Below are 19,817 nucleotides of genomic sequence, written 5' to 3' on the forward strand. Positions count from 1 at the left end.
TATACTGTCAATATTTTTCAATGATTTATGAATATATATGTCCCACCGATGTTTACTGCTGTGACGAATAGATAGATAGATAGATAGATAGATAGATAGGTAGGTAGGTAGGTAGATAGGTAGATAGGTAGGTAGATAGGTAGATATGTAGGTAGATAGATAGATAAAGTAGGTAGATAGGTAGGTAGATAGCTAGAGTAGGTATAGGTAGGTAGGTAGGTAGATAGGTAGGTAGATAGCTAGAGTAGGTAGGTAGGTAGGTAGTGCATGGAGTTATGGTTGAAGATCTCGGTATTTTTGCATCAAAATTGTCACATTGCCTTGCTTGATAACGCTATAGTTTTAATACATCAACCTTCTTCCTGAACTATATTATGTACATTCGGGAGCGGGACGTACTAAGGTTGTAGACGCAGATCTTTCAGTCTCTTTTAGGTTTGAACAGGAGGATAATAAACGTGAAGCCGACAAGCTTTTACAGAAAGCATACCTAGTTCATACCAAGTTACTGTTTTTTCTAAATAGAGGAACTAGCTTGAATTGAGTTCATAATGCTCTTGGAAATAAAATCCATTCTTGACCTCAGTCCAAACTACCAATCAGATGATCGAAATCGTCTGGATATTTTATATGTCCAAGATGCCTATGCTTGTACTGTGTATGTTCATTTCCTTAACTCAATAGAATTTCTCGAATGTAAAATTTCTTCCTTTCCATGTATTCCTTTTTTATGGAGCTAATGCTTAGTAATTTCTAAATGTGAATCTAGTAGTAAACAGCATATAACGAGGAAGATACAATTGCCCCGACATCCTGTCATATCAGAGACATAAAAAGTGATGTACCAAGCCGTTAAACTGGGAAGTACGGCAAGTATGTTATGAATAATTTAAGCTTTTTATCGTTATAAGATTATTTGAAAATCAACTAGAAACGTTTCTTGAAAAACAGGAAGATGTAAATTTTCAGGTTTACTCAATGTGTTAGAACCAGTTTCCACAAATACACATAAAAATGAAGCATTTTAGCATATTTTATGCAGAAGCATCTTGGACCAACTGAAAACATCTATTTAAATGTCATATAGCAGTTATGAAAATACCAAATGATAGTTGTGTTGAACTAATCTACATATTTCACCTGTAATGAAACTACATTAGGCAAGGATGCATGTTTTCTTTAAAATTGGCAGGAGTTTAACTGTAAACTCGCTTGACTTGTGATGAAATGATCTGATGATGATATGTTTGTAGCACATTTCATTGCATACAATTTCAGATTCAACGACATCTGAGAGAAATATATGGTTCATTGTTGTTGAGTCGTAAGTTTTCCTTAAGTCGTGAGCAACAATATGAAGCTCAAGTTCAATACTAGTTTCAATAAAATGCAATTATGCTGAGAAAAAAATCAGTGCTATTTAAAATAAATCGGATCCCAGCAATTATATTATTTCCAAAAACCGTTTTTCTGACATGTTTCACACTATGTCATTTTTTTGCGGGGGGGGGGGGGGGGGGATGGGATCAGGGTTACTCTATTACAATGACAATATTCCTCTGCTACATCAGTCTTTTGCTGTCTTAGATATATCTTCTTCATAGCTGTCGAATTGTTGATATTACTTCTCTTATTAATAGAATGGAATCTTAGTAACGGGCACCTGCTTTGGAAAAGGGAATATAGAAAGAGTAAACCAAAACGTTCTTTTCAACAAACATAATGGAGAAAAAAATAATACTGTAATGGTAATATGAAGTCAATAGTGTTTTCTGTGGTATTTATTTATTTTGAAAAATGTTCGTAATAATCTGGAAGCAAACTGATTTAAATAGGTCATCTTGGGATTCCAGAGGGCAATTATTAATTTTTTTCCTTAATTTACTATATTTACCATTTTGAAAGATAGCAAGTTATAATATTATGTTTACCTAAAATATTTATCATGAAATATGATATGATGGTATCCACTCTGTTGTTAAACATAACTCACCAGTCAGAGCCAATGGCTCCACAACATGGTCGTCTAACAAGCATTATAAGAACGTGTATGTTAAGTCTACAATAATGCCACAATGATTTTGCCACTTTAGTTCAACGCAGCAATTACAAATGCAGTGATTTAAGTAAAAATTATATAAACTCCTCCTTTTTTCTCTTACTTGAACAGCAATTTTAGTACTGCCCACGAATTTAGGAGGATTAAGCCATATTTATTATGCGCCATGAAAAAGTGCTTCCCTATTTCATCAAGGAACAAAAGAATCGAAGTCAAACATTTCAGAGCCATGTATTAATTTCCCTAAACCAAACGAAAAGATTATACGTGTATATATAAAAGTTCAATTTCCAAGGAAAAACAGCAGTAGACTTCTGAGTTTTTTCAATAATTTTACTTCTTCACTGCAAGCGCTTTCAATTGTACATATCTTCAGGCAGTTTACATTTTGAAATAATACATACGGGAAAATACGGGAAACGTCGTAAACAGACGTTGTAGCAAACGAAAAAATGTATAATACATCTCAAAAATTCCCATGTGTGCATGCACAAAACTTAGCAGAAACAGATACTGTACCATTCAAAAAGGGGAGATAATAAGTATTGTTAAAACATGTATTAGCTCGACACATAAGTTAAGGAATAACATTTAGATAATTGAATTAAAAGAAATGATGGCTTAAAAATCAATTATGGATACTGTAAAAAGAAAAAAATATTCAAATAACCCACTAGTTCTTTATGACAAAAGTGATATTTAAGCACATATCAAAATAGCATCAAAAATTAAAGGGAGGTAATAAAATTTAAAGATACAACTGTATTACAGGAAGGAAAAGAGATAAAAAAAATTAGAAAACAAAGCATTGCTGGTTCGTAAAGTGTACACAGTTGATAACATTAACTTTTTAACAATTATGATTATATATTCTCAGTGTCAAGGTAAATGAGCAAACATCTATATATATAGGAAATTCATATTACGTATTATAAACAACAACAGTTTTTAGGGTCCGCCAAGCGCGCGGACTTGTTTAACAAATGTCAGACGCTATTAAGTTCCGGTTTCAATATTTTTATGAAATATAGTTCTTTCTCTTCTCCTCTGTGGGGAATCACATGATCAAAATTATCTCTAAACCAAAGTTATATTTTGAAGAACATGAATAAATTTCCTTTTATGATAAGATATGAAATTTAAACATAGCTTATCATATGACTAATGAAAATTGTTAAATTATCATGTAGTTGACAATAATGATAGATATCCTGTAATTACAAGCACTAAGGAAAATAAGAAGTATCAGTTTCTTGAAGTGTTCTAGATAATCAGAAGGTGATTGTGATTGAAACCTATGTAGTTTTATGATACATATATGCTGCCATATGATAGGCTATATTTTAGATTTACAGCAAAAGATGCGTCAGTATTATCCCATATTTATTTATTAAGTAATTTGGTGTAGAGATTATTTTGATCATGTGATTCCCCGCAGTGTTCACTGAAACTGTCACTGTTTGTCAGATTCTTGTACAGAGGGAATATATTAAACTTCCCACTAGAGCATTGATGGATATGTTTATTCACTTTCAGAATACGTAATTCATCGTTATTAGTTTGTTGTCTGTGTAATGTCATTCGTCGGCACAGTTCATTCTTTGTTTGACCGATGTAAGGATTTTACTGACTATATATATATATAAACTTGACAATGAAAAGACTCGGCACAAGATGGAAGTCTATAAATCAAATAAATAAAATGACTTTACATGCCTTTCCAACAGTATTTAGTTATAAAAATACAAACTAGTTTCGCCTATCGGCTCATCAGTATACATACAATGTAACTACACATCGGTGTACATACAATATATATATATATGCATCTCGAATGTCGTAGCCCTCGTAAAATTATTTGAATGTATAAACTCTTGTTGTTAAGATATATTGAAATATGTTACAGTTGTTATTTATCATATTAACTTGTTCTATGACATCTATGTGTTCGGCAAGTGGAATTAAATTTTGAAAATTGTGAAAATTCACCTTAGTAAATATTCTTATATGATTATCGTAATCTCGAGTCGTTTCTTCAGCCTTCTTCAAATAGGAACTTTTTTTTGTTTTTGCACTCTAAGATAAATAAAATTCCCGATGAATGTTTTGTCTGTAACCTTTCTTTGTCAAAATAGAGTACTAAATAGTATAAATTCATGGTACAAAATTTTGTTTTAGATAAAACATATTATTTTCCATATGCGTTCATACAGTTATCGCGATTTAGATTGTGATACGTAAAGTAAAAAGTGTAATTTAAACCTTCATGTTACAAAAAGTAAAAAGAACCCCGTTTTCTCCGATATACCCATGTGATCTAATAATATTGTTGATATGTCATTCACAAATATGTCCATTGTAATTATTTTAAAGATTTCATGTGTCCATATACCTTTTTTGTCAACATTAAGCAAATGCAAAAATATACATAAAAATGTGACCAGTCCGAGGATTAACTTCAACATTTTAGCTTAGGCTGACACTGCAAAAAAGCTACTCACCTGAGACTGTATAAAATAAACCTTATCTGTCTAAAACTTAGACTGGGGCTTAAGAGCGATACATATACAGTATGACATGATGTTTTTCTGTTGAAAATGTAATGTCTCATTAAACATAGTTGTGCTGTCTTTTGCAGCGTATCAAAATCTATAAGAAGTTCCTTTGGAAGCATAGAAAACAACTAAGAAATTGATAACAGGTTCGGTTTGATAAAGTCTGTTCATTATAGGTATTGAAATGTGCAACACTCTTCACACCCATTACCGTCGGCATGAGGGTAACACTGAATGTACTTTACAATTCCAAACACATTAATCATAATTATATCTCCGAACTTGGACTCAGTGTTATTTTTCTTGTCCTTTTGAATCATGAAGTCCATTACGTCAAGCCAGTGTTAGGATGTGTTTTGTTAGTTAATTTGATATGTAAAATATTGCTTTGTATGTTTGTACTAAACCTTACCTTCAGAGTTATTTTTATGACAATGTATTACTGTGTAGAAAATGTAATTAAACTGTTTATATCTCATTTCATGTACTTAGTGCTAAATAAAGTGACACAATTTAATGAAACTTCACAGATGTGATCAGTAACAACAGTAGTTGTGCAAGGTGCATGTTAGGTTCTTTCAGGAAAACAATCTGCAGAGTTACAAGACTTTGATTTTTGATACTGTACTATATATATTATAGAGTCTGCATAATGCAATTTTGTGGGCGCCTAATCTCGTTAACCAATGCACACAATTTAATTAGAATTACCACAAGTAATCAGTAATAACCCTAGTTGTACATGGTGCATGTAAGGTTCCTTCAGAAAAAAAAACTGCAAAGTAATGGGACTTTGTTTTTTGTAAACATACTATATACATACAGTCTGCATATGCAATCTTGTGCAAGCCAAATCTTCCGAACCCTTGCACACCATTTAATGAAACTTCACACACAAGTACATTCATCACCTCTAGTGACAGCTCTAGTTTGTTATTGCATTGTACCATTTATAAACAAATGAAATAAAACAGTCAAGTCAATAGTATATACTGCACCATTTCATTAATTTAAATTGATTCTCTTAATCTGTTGCATCTCCAAGACACTTCCTCACAGATTCTTTGTAAAGGCATTCTGTAAAATGGAAAAAATAATGTCAGTCTGAGCACATTTCCATAACAGTTATGACTATTTGCCAAACATCATAATACATTTGCAAGCATTTAACATGTTTCTACGAAAATAAATAACAAATCTACAAGATTAGAAAGATAACCAAGTAAGCATCTAATAGATAAATTTGTACAGAACAAGAAAATAATATTAACATGTCACGAAAGTATAATGAAATCCTTTTTAGACTTTGGACATATGTGGTGCGTTTGTCTAGGCCAAGCCCAGATATAGCCCATAAGGGTCTCATATAGCCTTGCCCACAATAGTCGTGAAAACACATGAAAAACAGCTTCTCACTGCATTTATCAAAGTTGTTTCCTAGAATTTAAACAAAAACTGTTCATTTAGCTATTTACAATGATTAAAACTCTTACCTGTTTAAGAACTGCGAAAGGTTCTTGCTAAAATTATATATCTATCAACAACACAACTATGTTTACGTTATGGACGTTATCCTATTCAAAATTGCGCCCGATTCAAATTATCTCGCGAGATGTTTCTTTTTTTCTAAAGTTCCTTTTTTGTTAAATTCAGTGTATGTGTTAACACGTTAACATATGATTGTCAAATCATAACACTAGTTTTGCACAATAAATAAATATAAATGTAAACAATGTCCGAACAGTCACAAAAGGAAATATGGGACTCGTATTGGAACCCTCTGGGAAACGTATTTTCTGAGACCAAAGAAATGTATTTAAATTCGTTTAAAATATAGAAAAAAAAGATTTAGAGATGGTATCTACCCCAGAAAATCTAAGGGAAACAACTCTGAATTGACAAATAAACTGAAGTCAATATAAAACATTGGTAAGAAGTGAAAGAAAAGTCAAATAGGTCCTTTTACCAACAACTGATCAGGCAGAAACAATATGACCTACATTTGTTTAAATCTCTTTGTATTCAATAAACAACATGCACACTCTTCTCATGACTTACATGGACAGTTATTTTATAAGTTGTAGTGAGGCCCTGATAGAAAGTTTAGTAGTGCATGAAAATAAAATAATGCATAATTCATGCATAAATTTCATTAAAGAAATTTTACGACAATAAGAAACGTTATTACGTTTTGATCTTTTAGCCAAAGTTATTTATTGTTCTCAATGATGATACATTGGTTTACACTAAATTTATATACTGAAATATAAGATATATAATCCAACAACGAGAAATTAAAAAAAAAAAAAAATTGGTATCACATTTGTGTAACAACGTAGCTAGACTGGTTATATTCTTCAATTCATTGGATCATTTTGAAAGTGTTTCTTATGCTTTAGTCATTTTGAAGCATTTCTCTTACTGTTCAAGAGCACTTTGCTGCAAATAATGTAACACGAAAAGTCATTGTCATCAAATGAAATTACAACATTTTAAGGTAGTGGTTGTAAGTACAACATTTAAGGTAGCTGATAGGTTATGACTCTGCATTGTATTTTAGCAATTCAAAATTTTCTGGATGGAACTCTCACGATCATTGCTTTCCGTGAAGAACGAATAAATGCTGAAATGCAGTATCTGTATGTAGCCTACACTGTGGTGCGCCGTAAAACATAAATCAACATCAGGATCATCAGCTTTTGTGTTATGTTAGCTAAATGTCAGTATATAAAGTTTCCATATTATTACCTGTCAAAGCTCGTTGTCCGGAGTATTTCTCATCAACCACTGGTTGGAATTTAGCCATACTTCATAGAAAGGTTCATCATCAAATGGAGATGCACATTTTATATTTGTGTTGCGGACGGATGATATTATACAATGTACCGAGTAATTGCCCTTTAATTATTCTAGAGTAGTATATTATAGTACAATTCTTATCCGGAGTATTTATGAGCAACCACTGATTGGAATTTAGCCATACTTCATTGGAAGCTTTACTATCAAAGGCAGATGTGCATAAATTATTATCTTCCTGTTTCTGTTTGATTTCTTTCACTGAACAGATTTATTGCCCTTTGATTCTTCAACGTTAGTATATTGTAGCGCCATCATAGTCAGAAAAATTTCGCAGCAACTTCTGCCTGGAATTCAGCACAAATCCATAAGACGCTTCTCTTTCAAGAGGATGAGCGCATATTTTCTTCTTTGTCCATTGGAATGAGTTTTAAGGGACATATTGCCTTTTAAATTATATGTGCCCAGTCAGTAAACTCTACTTTTGTTCTTTTAATGTGCAAGTTTCGGTGAGCATTGGTAAAGGAAAGGGCCATTTAGATGCCATAGCGTCAACTTCACAGTTACTGGTTTCCAGTTTATAAAAACTAATTTAGTTAGGATTGACATACTGTTAAAAGGCTTGGTGTATAACAAGTTTATTCGAAGCACTGATTCACTGTTACTAAAAATAGAAAATGTATATCCACTCAGTAACAATGGATGATATATATCGTAATAGAACTTTGTCTGTAGGTAGCTTGATAGAGCTGAGAGGTTAAAAGTTTGTTTGTTGTTGTTGTTTTTTGACACTATGGTAAAGGTCACGGTTAGAGCAAAGGCGTTGTAACTACAATACCACCTATCTTATTGCAAACACATGCTTTGGATTCTTCATTTACCTGAAATGCAACACAAGCCCACTTGTACACAATTGTGACAAAGATCATGTTTCAAGTATCACAAATGAAACCAACGTGTTTGATCAGATTTAATCAATAATGATAAATGGTTACAAAGATATTTGCGTATAAGTTGCAAGAGTAAAATATTTGCTATAAATACTGTTGCAAAAAAAAAACGGTGTTAATGAGAGTATAATAAATATGACATATATAGATATTGCTTTCAATCTGAATTTGAACAGAAAATATCTATGATTAATTATTTTTCACTTGTTGTAAAAAGTGTTGAAGCAGAAATTTGTTTCCATTGCATGCTACGAGTGGAGCTTTCATTACAAGCACATGCATTAAGTCAGGCCTTTTAAGTCCTTTATTGCTACAAAAATGGCATGATTAAATCTTATTTACACAGTGTATGCTATTTCATAATCTTAAGCTGATCACAGTGTCCACCAATATAGACTTCTTGTTGATGGTGATTATAGCATATAGACTGTGGGTGCTGTAATCCATCTAAGGCTGTCTGACCTTGCTTCAAGTCTCCTGAGATATGATGAATGGTGCTTTCATAATTGAAGCACACCAGCAATGATCCATCATCCAACATCATCATTCCGTCTGGTCCACTAAGATCCTTATTCTCGTATACATCTGATACATCACCCTGTAATGTGATACTGACAACACTGTTGCTGTAAGTGTTACTGATGTAGATGTATTTGGCATCTTTACTGAGCAGTATGTAGTTTGGGCTGCCACATATCTCATTGTCTAGGTTGATTATGTTATTGACATTACCTTGGGTATCAATTAAATGGACACTATCAGGATCCCAGCAAACCACATAGAGTTGACCTTGATGGTAAGTTATACCACTACAGTTTTTTTTCACTGAAATACTTCGGTTGATTGACAGTTTATCAGTCGTTGTCATTATAAGGATCTCTTTCTTACTTTGCAATGTCACTGCAATTTGGTCCTTAGGCAGTACAGCAATGTCATACGGGGCTGCGTCAAGTGTCTTCTCTTGTATCACAGCTTTGCATTGTGTGTCCACTACTTTCAGTTTCTCGTTGTTGTAATCAGCCAACATCACTCTATCAGAAGACAATACTGCACATCCTGTGATACCACATTTATTTTTATCTGACATTGTCTTTACATTTATATCTCCTATGTGAGTTAATTTATCAAATACATTCTTCTTTCTTGGAGTCACCAAAGTAGTAGATGGGTTCAACTGCTCTTTCTTCACCAGGGTAGTGGATAAGTTCAGCTTACCTAATACATCTTGATTAGTAAGAATGTTCTCTAATTCTTTGTTTCTTTCAAATGTGTATTGAATGCTGGCCTTACCTAAAGATTCTTGAACATTCTTCAGATCATCCAACTTTCGCTTGGATTTTGCTTGTTTGATCAGGATGTAGAGTTGTCCATTCTTTTGTGAGGTCTTGCTGTCTTGCAAACTTGACTTGAATTTCATGATATCTGAAGAAGCTGCAGTACATGTTTCAATCACCTTTTGGACTCTTTGTTTATCTGTGAACTTCTTCTTATTAGCCTCTGTCTGAATTTGCTTTTGTAACTGATCTAAGCGATCATTTATCTCTTTGCGGAACTTAATAATTTCTTTTATGATATGGTCATAGGAGGAATCTACCTCCTTGGCTTGTAGTGTTGCTTGTTTGAGCATAGCATCCATATGTTTCATCTTTCGATCCAGTTCTATCATTGTTTCCCGGTATTCATCACTATCACCAATACATGCACATTTATCAGGTATGTAGTCAATTTTACATGTGCTGTGATTCAGAGTTATACAATCACTACATCCAAGAAATTCATGGTTTGTGCAGAAGAACTTGATGATCTCATTTTTGTGAGTATGACATTTTTCTATGCACACTGCCGAATCTGTACTATGAATGGTGTGTTTGTCCATGTTATCTATATCAAGAAGATTATGATGTTGTGTAGCTTTTATCCGTTGGTGATAAGCAAAGCATTTTTTACACACATATTCTTGACAGTCCACACAAAATCCATGGGCTTGCATATACTGACCAGTAGCTAGGCACGGTTCACAGTTTTTGTCAAAATCCTCTGTTGAACCTTTAGATACCGATCCACGAAAATCAGAAACCTTCCGATCTGACACTGCCATGATTTTGATACTCGATTATATTATATCTTATAAACAGCTCCTTATATTTTTTGTAATCAAAATAGTTTGTTTTTATTGAATAATGTCCTAGTTTTCACCTTTAAACAGCAGAACTTGTTGTTATCAAAAACATAAATTATATAATACCATTGTGTTAATGGACTTTTCATAATGTCTTATAAGTCCATAGTTTAGTCTAAACTTACTCTTCTTCTGACTAAAATCACAATCCAAATATGTACACACTGATAAATGCATCGCAAAATACTTGAACCTCCTTTTTAAAGTCTGTTTGAGATAACCGTTGTCATTATATATCAAGTTTAAATCAATCTGATTAGAAAAATTGTAGCAACACAAACATTATGTAGTTCGTGCAGTCCTGATAAGGCTAAAAAGAGTGTCAAAATTTGTTGAATTTTATGTATAACAATGATAATAACTTTAAGAAGGTGACATATTAAGGAGGTAGGTTATCTTGTTACCAAGGTAAATTCAAATTAGTTTAACCGCAGCATTTGTTTTGTATTTCGTGTACTTTGATTAATATTTTAACTGCTACAATCTCAATTTCGTTTATCTCCGTTCCTTTCAAGTAAGTCTGAGCACATGTCCATAACAGTTATGACTATTTGCCAAATATCATGACATATTTGCAAACATTTTACATGTTTCTAAGAAAATAAATGACAAATCTACAAGATTAGAAAGATAACCAAGTACGCATCTGAGAGATAGATTTGTACTGCACAAGAAAATGGTATTAACATGTCATGAAAGTATAATGAAATGCTTTTTAGACTTTTGACATGTATCTTTGGTGCCTTTGTCCAGGCCAAGCCCAGATATAGCCCATAAGGGTCCAATACAGCCTTGCCCACAAGGGTCGTGAAAACACGTGAAAAACAGCTTTTCAGTGTATTTATCAAAGTTGTTTCCTATAATTTAAACAAAAACTGTTCATTTAGCTATTTATAATGATTAAAACTCTTACCTGTTTAAGAACTGCGAAAGGTGCTTGCTGAAATTATATATCTATCAACAACACAACTATGTTGCCATTATGGACGTTATCCTATTCAAAATTGCGCCCGATTCAAATTATCTCGCTAGATTTCATTTTTTTTAAAGTTCCTTTTTTTTGTTAACATATGATTGTCAAATCGTTACAATATTTTTGCACGTATACAAAATAAATAAGTAAATAAATATAAATATAAACAATGTCCGAACAGTCACGAAGGGAAATATGGGACCCATATGGAAACCTTCTGGGAAACGTATTTTTTGAGACCAAAGAAATGTATTTGAATTCGTACAAAACATAGAAAAACGATTGTTTATACATGTTCTAGTGACAACACTTATTGACGTGATATATGACTTTACTGAGACATTGTATATGGGTCCCATATCGGTCCGATGTGGGCAAATACTTACAATTTGGGACCCAAATAGGACCATTCTGGGAAAACATGTTTCTGTTGAGACCAAAGAAAATGTACAATCATTCGAAGAAAACATACAAATGAATTTCTATACTAGACACAATTTATCAACTCAAAATGAATACATTGGTGTATCACATCGATGAGACATTGTATATGGGTCCAATATGGGTCCGATGTGGGCAAATACTTACAATATTGGTCCCATATGGGACCCGTATGGTACATTTGCCCAGATATAGCACATGGTCCCATATGGGACCCGTATGGTACATTTGCCCAGATATAGTACATATGGGCCCCATATAGGTTTGCGTGCTTGGAATGGTCCTTTATTTGTTTCAAATATGAATAGAGTTACATTAAAAAAAGAAACTTCAATAATTTTCTAATATTTTGCATATGCTGTTAAGTATAATTAGTTGATTACCCTTAGTGATTACATGGTCCCTTGACCATGACCTTGACCTTCTGACCTTCTTCCTTCTTTTTAAAAATATTGCCATAAATTTTGGACCACTTGTACAGTTTTGAATGCACATACTGACCTTATTCCTTCTTTCTAAGGTACAGCAATGAAATCTGCAGATCTTATTGTGCCTTTTAATCGACCTGGCGGGGCGGGATTTCGTGACGGTCGACTGCGTTATTGTGTAGGATGTGTAGTATAGTTGGCAACCTGATTTCTGATTCAGTGGCTATCTTACTTACATTGCAACCAATGTGGCGTTGAACTTTAGTCGTTGGTTACGGAATGGAACAATTATATTGCACTACCTATTTTGCCCGTTTTATGAGATTACCATTATTTGCAAAAGTCAGAGATTAACTCCGCCAGGTCGAATAAAACGCACAATATACAGTTTTACACAACATTTTTGTAAATCTTTGTACATTTTCTCCATGTACAATATACAAATGCAATGTATCATATTTTCAATACCCCTGTTCCCCTGACAATAAATTGCTGTCTAGGGGTAATCATCACTATTAGAATCTTGTTGGGTCTGTCTTCAAACGTGAGAAGATTTAGATTTTTGAACACGCTATTTGCGATACATTTTTTCGTTATAACACGAATTGCCCTCTTGCATAATATATGCATTATAGTATAACATCTTTCTTTCGTCGGTCAAAAAGTATGAAATTATTTTTTATAGTGCAACGTTTGAGTTTATTCACAACATTGTAAACTTTAATTAATAATAGTTATAATTTTAGTATTTATTTATAAGCTCGTTAGAACCAAGGATAATAGAGCATATGTCGTCCATCATCTGACGATTTGTTAAAAGACAATAATACGTCCTCCATCTCTGACTCATGGGGGAAGTTGGCAGTTTCTTGCGGAGAACCGGTTTGTACTAGTACAGAGGCCAGGAATACTGGTAAGGTTAACTGCCCGCTGTAACATACCTCTTTGTTTTACATAGTCCAGATTGGTTTCGGATTTTCTGAGTATGCCCGTTTTAACTTTCATGACGACATCTATGTGTTTGGCAAGTTTTCTATACTATTGGATTTAATTTTTAAAAATCGCAAACATTTATCTTAGTAAATATTCTTATATGATTATGATAATCTCGTGTCGTTTCTTCAGTCACTTCTTTTTATATTTGCACTCCAAGCCGATGAATGTTTGGTCTATAATCTTTCTTTGTCAAAATAGTATAAATCAATGATACAAAATTTAGTTTTAGATAAGACATATTATTTTCCATATGCGTTCATACAATTGTCGCGATTTAGATTGTGATACCTAAAATAAAAAATGAAATTTAAACCTTTCATGTTCCAAAAAATATAGGAGGTTGTAAAATACAAGACGTTGATTGTTTAATTCTCCATAACTTATTACAACATGTATGAAAATGATATGTAAGCTTAAAACGTATCCAAGCAAATTGATAACAGATATTGTTTTTAAACCCCACAACTCCTAACACCTCCGCACAGACTTAATGACCCTGAAAATCATAATGCTACATAGTCTAAATACGGTGAGGGGAATTACGGCAATAGCCTGCTGTTATGATAATTAAGTGTAAGGTTTTTACATGGACAAACAGTCTTTACAAATTAACACCAGCTAAGGCATAACAATTATTAAAATGCATTTGATGTTAATCATACAGGAAGGGAATCTAAGAATCAGTTTAAGATAGCTATTGTTTTAAATGAACAATTTAATAAATTAATTGGAAATATCACTAAAAATGGTGTACCAGGTTTTGTCAGCTAAATTTGATATGTTACATATTGTTTTGTATGTTGGTGCTAGACCCTACCTTCCTAATTGTTTTTTTATGACAAAATGTTTTACTCCGTAGAAAATATAATTAGACTTTTAATATGTCATTTCATGTACTTAGTGCTGACCTTTGACCCATTTTCAAATTTGAAACTTTTTACCAATTACTTCATAGTATCAATGTAAACATTAGCAAAATCAAAAGAAAGAGATTAATTAGTCTTTATATCAGCAGTTTGATTTCATTAAGTTTCAGTCGATGATACATTATAAAACAAACATCTGAGAGACTAATTAGCGCATCCTCCAATCGACAAATATTTATGTTTTAGTATCTATAGACGTTTGTTAGCATTTCATTTCTTGCCTCAGGAAAAACAGTATTTTCTCCTGTATTAAATGCTTCAGTCTAGTTTTAGAGATACCGTCGCTAAATGCTTTGATGAATTTACACGAGTTTGTTTGTTTTTAGTCATTCCTAATTTGGTGTCAGGAAAATTTAAGTTCGAGCGTAGAACATATACAAATGACAGTAACACTCTGCCATACATTTTATACAATATATTATTCCTTTTTTAAAATTAAAACAAAATTAAAACATCAATTATATTGTGTATTAAATTACACTTCTCATTTACGTTACTTTCATTGTGTGTCATTCGCTGAACAGTTTGCCCACGTTACTATAGCTTGTTGATAAATAAGCGAGTAGTTTATACATACATGTGGAGTTTTCAATACTAACCGCTTTTATATTTCAAATATCTCGTAAGTAATATTTCCAATCATAAACCTATTTTTGACAAAATTACTATAAATTATTCATGATCGTATGATATTGGAAAATAATTGAGCAGTGGCTTGTACATGCGAAATTAGTTTTGCACGTGATCTTGCAATGGGTGTATCATTTATCGCCTCGCGTGACATGATTTTTCTCGGATCCACAATATCTGCTAACACGTTCAAATGCATGTGATATTTATGGCATCTGAGGTCTCGTGGACATACTTATATGTAACTTCTATTTCATTTTAACATATTGGACAGAGTGGAGAAATAGAGGAACTACACGTCAAGACCGGATATAAGTTTAGCTTGGTTGTTTGTTTAAATCTACCGTTTTCGGTCATTACTATGACCTTCATCGGGATAAAATATATCAAAATATTTAGAGCTTAAGTACAGAAAGTGAACGACGTACGTCACGTGATGTAACTGTTTCAAGTTCTAAAAATAGCATCAGTTTTTGGCAAACTATCATTTTGTAAAAATAAAAGAATAAAATCATATCTGTACTCTTTCTCCAAGAGTTTGTCAGTTCTTCTTGCTTTTGAATATACTGTATATCCTGCCTATTGTAAAGATTTGTTCGTTATTTTCACTAAACATACCGTGTACATCTTGATATAGTATATTTCAATAAGACTTGCTTTATACATTAATGAAGCAACCCAAAACCTTAATGTAAATCCAGTGACTTGACTCAACAACTTAATTTAGCAAATACTCATGTTGCACTATTTCCAATCTTCGCCATGTTCATTATATATCTACTTCACGCAGTGTGGCTGTGTTAAATGCCAGTATGACAACCCTAATTGCATTCATAGGGTAATGTAAACATTGCAGCCAATCATATGTTACATATAATGAAAGAAAGCGTAGAGTTAATTTAAAATCTGTCAAACTAAGGCATAATTCTTTGCTTTACAGTAACCAGATACCATTATAATTATCACAGTATTGTGTGCGTACATTAGTTCCAGAACCCAAGTTATCAAAATGCACTTTTCCACATCAGAACATGTTCGATACGAAATAAAAAAAATGAGCATACACCATTTCTTTTGACACATTCATTTATTCTTCAATGATAAGACTAAGTATAGTTTAGTCGTTTCCAACGTATTGTTAACCCCACCCGATATAATTCATTCCTAAATGACAGTGACTTTCAACGGCAAAATTACATACATTATATCACATTAATTTAACTGATCAATTCTAAGCTCAAAGGTATTCACTTGCTTATTTACTTATTATACAGATTTAAAATTCAATAAAAAGTTGTGACACAAAGCGAGAAACAAGTTGTAAGCTGCGGTTTCTTGTTTCTGTTTCTTTCAATAACACATGATATGCAAACTGACAAATGACAAGGAGGAACATAATATGCACCTAATTGATGCTTCCCATGTGTGTGACGTCATAGAAAATTAACATTCTAAATTATTTATCTACTAGCATTATATTGATAAAATGTCACATTTTAGATAAAAATAAAAGTTTTGAAGAGAATGAAGACTCATCTAAACGGAATTTAATTCTGGTAGCTCAGGAGAAAGTTTCAAACTAATAAAAGAATGTAAAAAACATTTTGTGACCTAGAAGATGTTTTGTAAAGGTCGTCTTTACAAAATGTAATCATAACATCTATAGTACTTTAGAACTTTATAATTTATTTCATTAAATTTTCTCTATTGCAGAAAATGTAAACATGTAGAGAGCTATTGAAACATAACTTTATCTGAAAAGTAAAACCTTTGCGTGAAACTTTGTGATAATCAAACCATAAATATGCCTTTGAACACTGTCATTTACAGCATTGTTACCAATACCAGTGTAAAATGAAAACTGATAACAAAGAATACCTCAATATTTTTGTTTTGTTATTTTTTTTTTATTCCTCTACAGTCAACCAGTAAATTCTTTAAGTTTATATACTTAATGCTGCAATAGGTACTACGTATTAATTATGTCTTGAATTGTCGTCTGGAAACAATTGTCGCTCTATTTTACTATGCATTTTCACTAGTCATTCTATTTAACAGATAATCAAGGCATTTGACTAGTTTGTCGTCTTACTTATCACGGTTCAGAGATCAGATGCGCAGTTATTTCTTTAGATCTGGGCATCTCATCGATAAACCGTGGTAAATTAAACGACAAGAAGACCTTAACTGTTTTCATTCTTAATGGGCATTGCAACATTTTGATAAAATATTTCTAGGTTTCATTTATCTAAGTAGTAATATCCCGGCCGTCATGTGGCAATTTGATATAGTTGACGTCATAATGCTCCCTTATCGGTCCACGCGTCAACCCCTGATTATTGCAGATTATATAAAGGTATTTTACTTTCTTTTTGTATAAATGGCAATTAAATGCAGCCGTGTTAAAAGTTTCATTTTATTTTTGCATATTTTTAGGACGTGCTTGTTTCTGGAGGGAATTTTATGTCAACGCTGACACAAACACAACAGTTTTTACTACTATCAGACATCGGTATAACGATGGATGTAATTACATTTCACTTCTGTGAGAATTTATCATACCCTGACATTTCTAATGAGCATCTACGCTACTTAGACTACAGAGATTTTAGATCACCATGAGTGTGTGTACTTCTGATGTTTCAGTTTTATATCCCGAAACCTAATCACGTCTTAGTCTGATGTCTTCTTATGGAATGTTAATTATTGTTGTATTTTGCTTTTCAAGTTTTCGAATAATCTTTTGTTTTATTCCATATTTCAAAGTACATATAAAAACAACAGTACCCTTACTATGATATATGCTGTTCTATTGTATTACAAAAAGGTATTTTTCTACCAAATACAGCAGGGTAAAAAGGTTTTTGGGGTTTTTTTTTTAAGACGGAGAATTTGAATTATCTGCATTGAAATAAAGAATATTTAAATGTCTAAATGAAATTTTGGATTGCAAAATGTTCGTTATTTACATCAATTAAATAAACGGTTAAAATTAAATATCGATTGCGTGAATAAAATATCACAGCTACAGGTTTAAACAGCTCCGAGGCCGAGAGTTTAAAATAGATGTGATTTCGAAACCTCACTTTGGGTGTATAATTCTTTTAAATGCGGAAGCCACCCAGCTGCCTAACGAACGTTGGGTACACCTTTAATCTTCCTCTACCATGTAAGCTGAAAATTCACTACATGAATTATAGTTGTGCCGGTTTGACGTTGAATCCAACAACAAGCAACAACCATCTGTTTTGAATGTATTGCCTGGTTGATTTCGTTCTTTATTAATGTCATTAGAGTACATTTTGTGAATAGCTTGCTGGTCGAACAGGTTATCTGTTGATCATATGCTATGCTTGAGGTTAACTTTGTTTATCTTTCTCTAAAATCATTCCAGCTTACTTTAATGAACAATTATCACTATTATAAAATGTTTCTCAACAACATTCATAAAAGGAAAACTTTATTACTCAGTTAGTCGACAATAAATTCAATTTGATAATTAAACAAAAAGAGCAGGTGTCCATGCCCGAATTGCTAAGGTTCCGGACTGACATAGAATCACTTACCCCTTATCGATGTGGGTTCTACATATCGCTTGGGGTTTAGGAGGTTATCCAGTTGATTTACAGAAGGTCGGTGGTTCTACCCAGGTGCCCATCTATATACTCAATAATGCCGAGAGGGGCACATAGGGCTTCTCTGAATGCTGGATAGTACCACATTGACCTATGAAAGTTTCGGGTCAGGGTGTCGTTAAACAATTAACAAAAAGATAACCTCCAGTTATAAACGTGTCTGAAATTATTTAACAAATACGTATTAGGTACCTTGAACGCAAACATGCAATCCAGTTTGTTGCAAAATATATCTTAATGAAGGGCATAGCTATATGACCTGTAAGTGTTTGGTATCTGCGACCTTTAGCTTTGATCTGAAAATGCAACCTGTTTGAATCAGTACGATCAAACATTCATCTTACAATTATCATCCAGACAAGTGAAAAGACCTGTTAAACATTTGGCATCTAAGAGTGACTCGACCTTGGTGTACATGGACATAGAACGTTGTGTGGTACGTCGTCATCGAACATGACCTAGATTTTTGATCAGTTAAACCTCCAAGAATGACCTTGCCATTTGATCCGGTGACTTATGTCTTTGTGTTGACTACCAGTGTCAAATACTTAACCTCGTGTTACAAATTTTACAACAGTAGCCATGTTTAGACGCGACCTATGAGAGAAACAATTAAAGCTTTGATGGGTGATAAGTCCTAGTCAGTATCGTATTTAAATCTTTTTTACCATAGCCAGTCAATTAAAAACATTTCTCTACATTTGGTATCAAACAAATATCAACTCAAGAGCATCATGTAGCTCATTTACATAAGAACGGATTGATTGACGAGTGAAAGGCTGTGTCTCCATTCAGGGGCTTAATACAGTAAAAAATCAGAATGGTAAGATTCTGAACACGCATCCAAGCAAAACTCTCCCTTAGGGTAATGAAAAGTGCAATACGCCTCATCCCCCAACACAGTAACATAAGCTGAAGATGGCCTCTATAATGAAGATACATTGAGTTGAATACATGATCTCACAGGACCAGAAATTACAAAAACATTGAGTGTTTATACTGACGAAAATACAATTGTGTAGTGTATATGAAATTGACTATATCAATGAATGTCTGAGTTTAGTTTGTTAAATCAATTAAAACGAAAACAATTCTAGTTCTTTTTTAATAAATTTCCACAGGGATACTGTACTATGACCATGATCTATCTACCCTATATCGCTCAGCCATTTAAGAAAAGTAGAAAGAGGTTCTTATTCCTAACATGACATACGTAGTTCAGGTCAGCAAAATAGTGAAAACTACACAC

At 32.9% G+C, this 19,817-nt stretch overlaps 1 protein-coding gene across 1 annotated transcript; it reads right to left on the minus strand.

Moving 5' to 3' along the window:
* Positions 1–6,678: 6,678 nt before the first annotated feature.
* Positions 6,679–10,743, minus strand: LOC123537472 (uncharacterized). Its single transcript, XM_053527643.1, has 2 exons — positions 8,703–10,743; positions 6,679–8,291 (listed from the first exon to the last, which is right to left on the minus strand). The coding sequence occupies exon 1, from the start codon at positions 10,456–10,458 to the stop codon at positions 8,713–8,715; it is 1,746 nt and encodes a 581-aa protein (XP_053383618.1). The 5' UTR covers positions 10,459–10,743; the 3' UTR covers positions 6,679–8,291; positions 8,703–8,712.
* Between the last annotated feature and the right edge of the window lie 9,074 nt (positions 10,744–19,817).

Source organism: Mercenaria mercenaria, chromosome 17, assembly GCF_021730395.1.
Source record: "Mercenaria mercenaria strain notata chromosome 17, MADL_Memer_1, whole genome shotgun sequence".
NCBI classification, from domain to species: domain Eukaryota; kingdom Metazoa; phylum Mollusca; class Bivalvia; order Venerida; family Veneridae; genus Mercenaria; species Mercenaria mercenaria.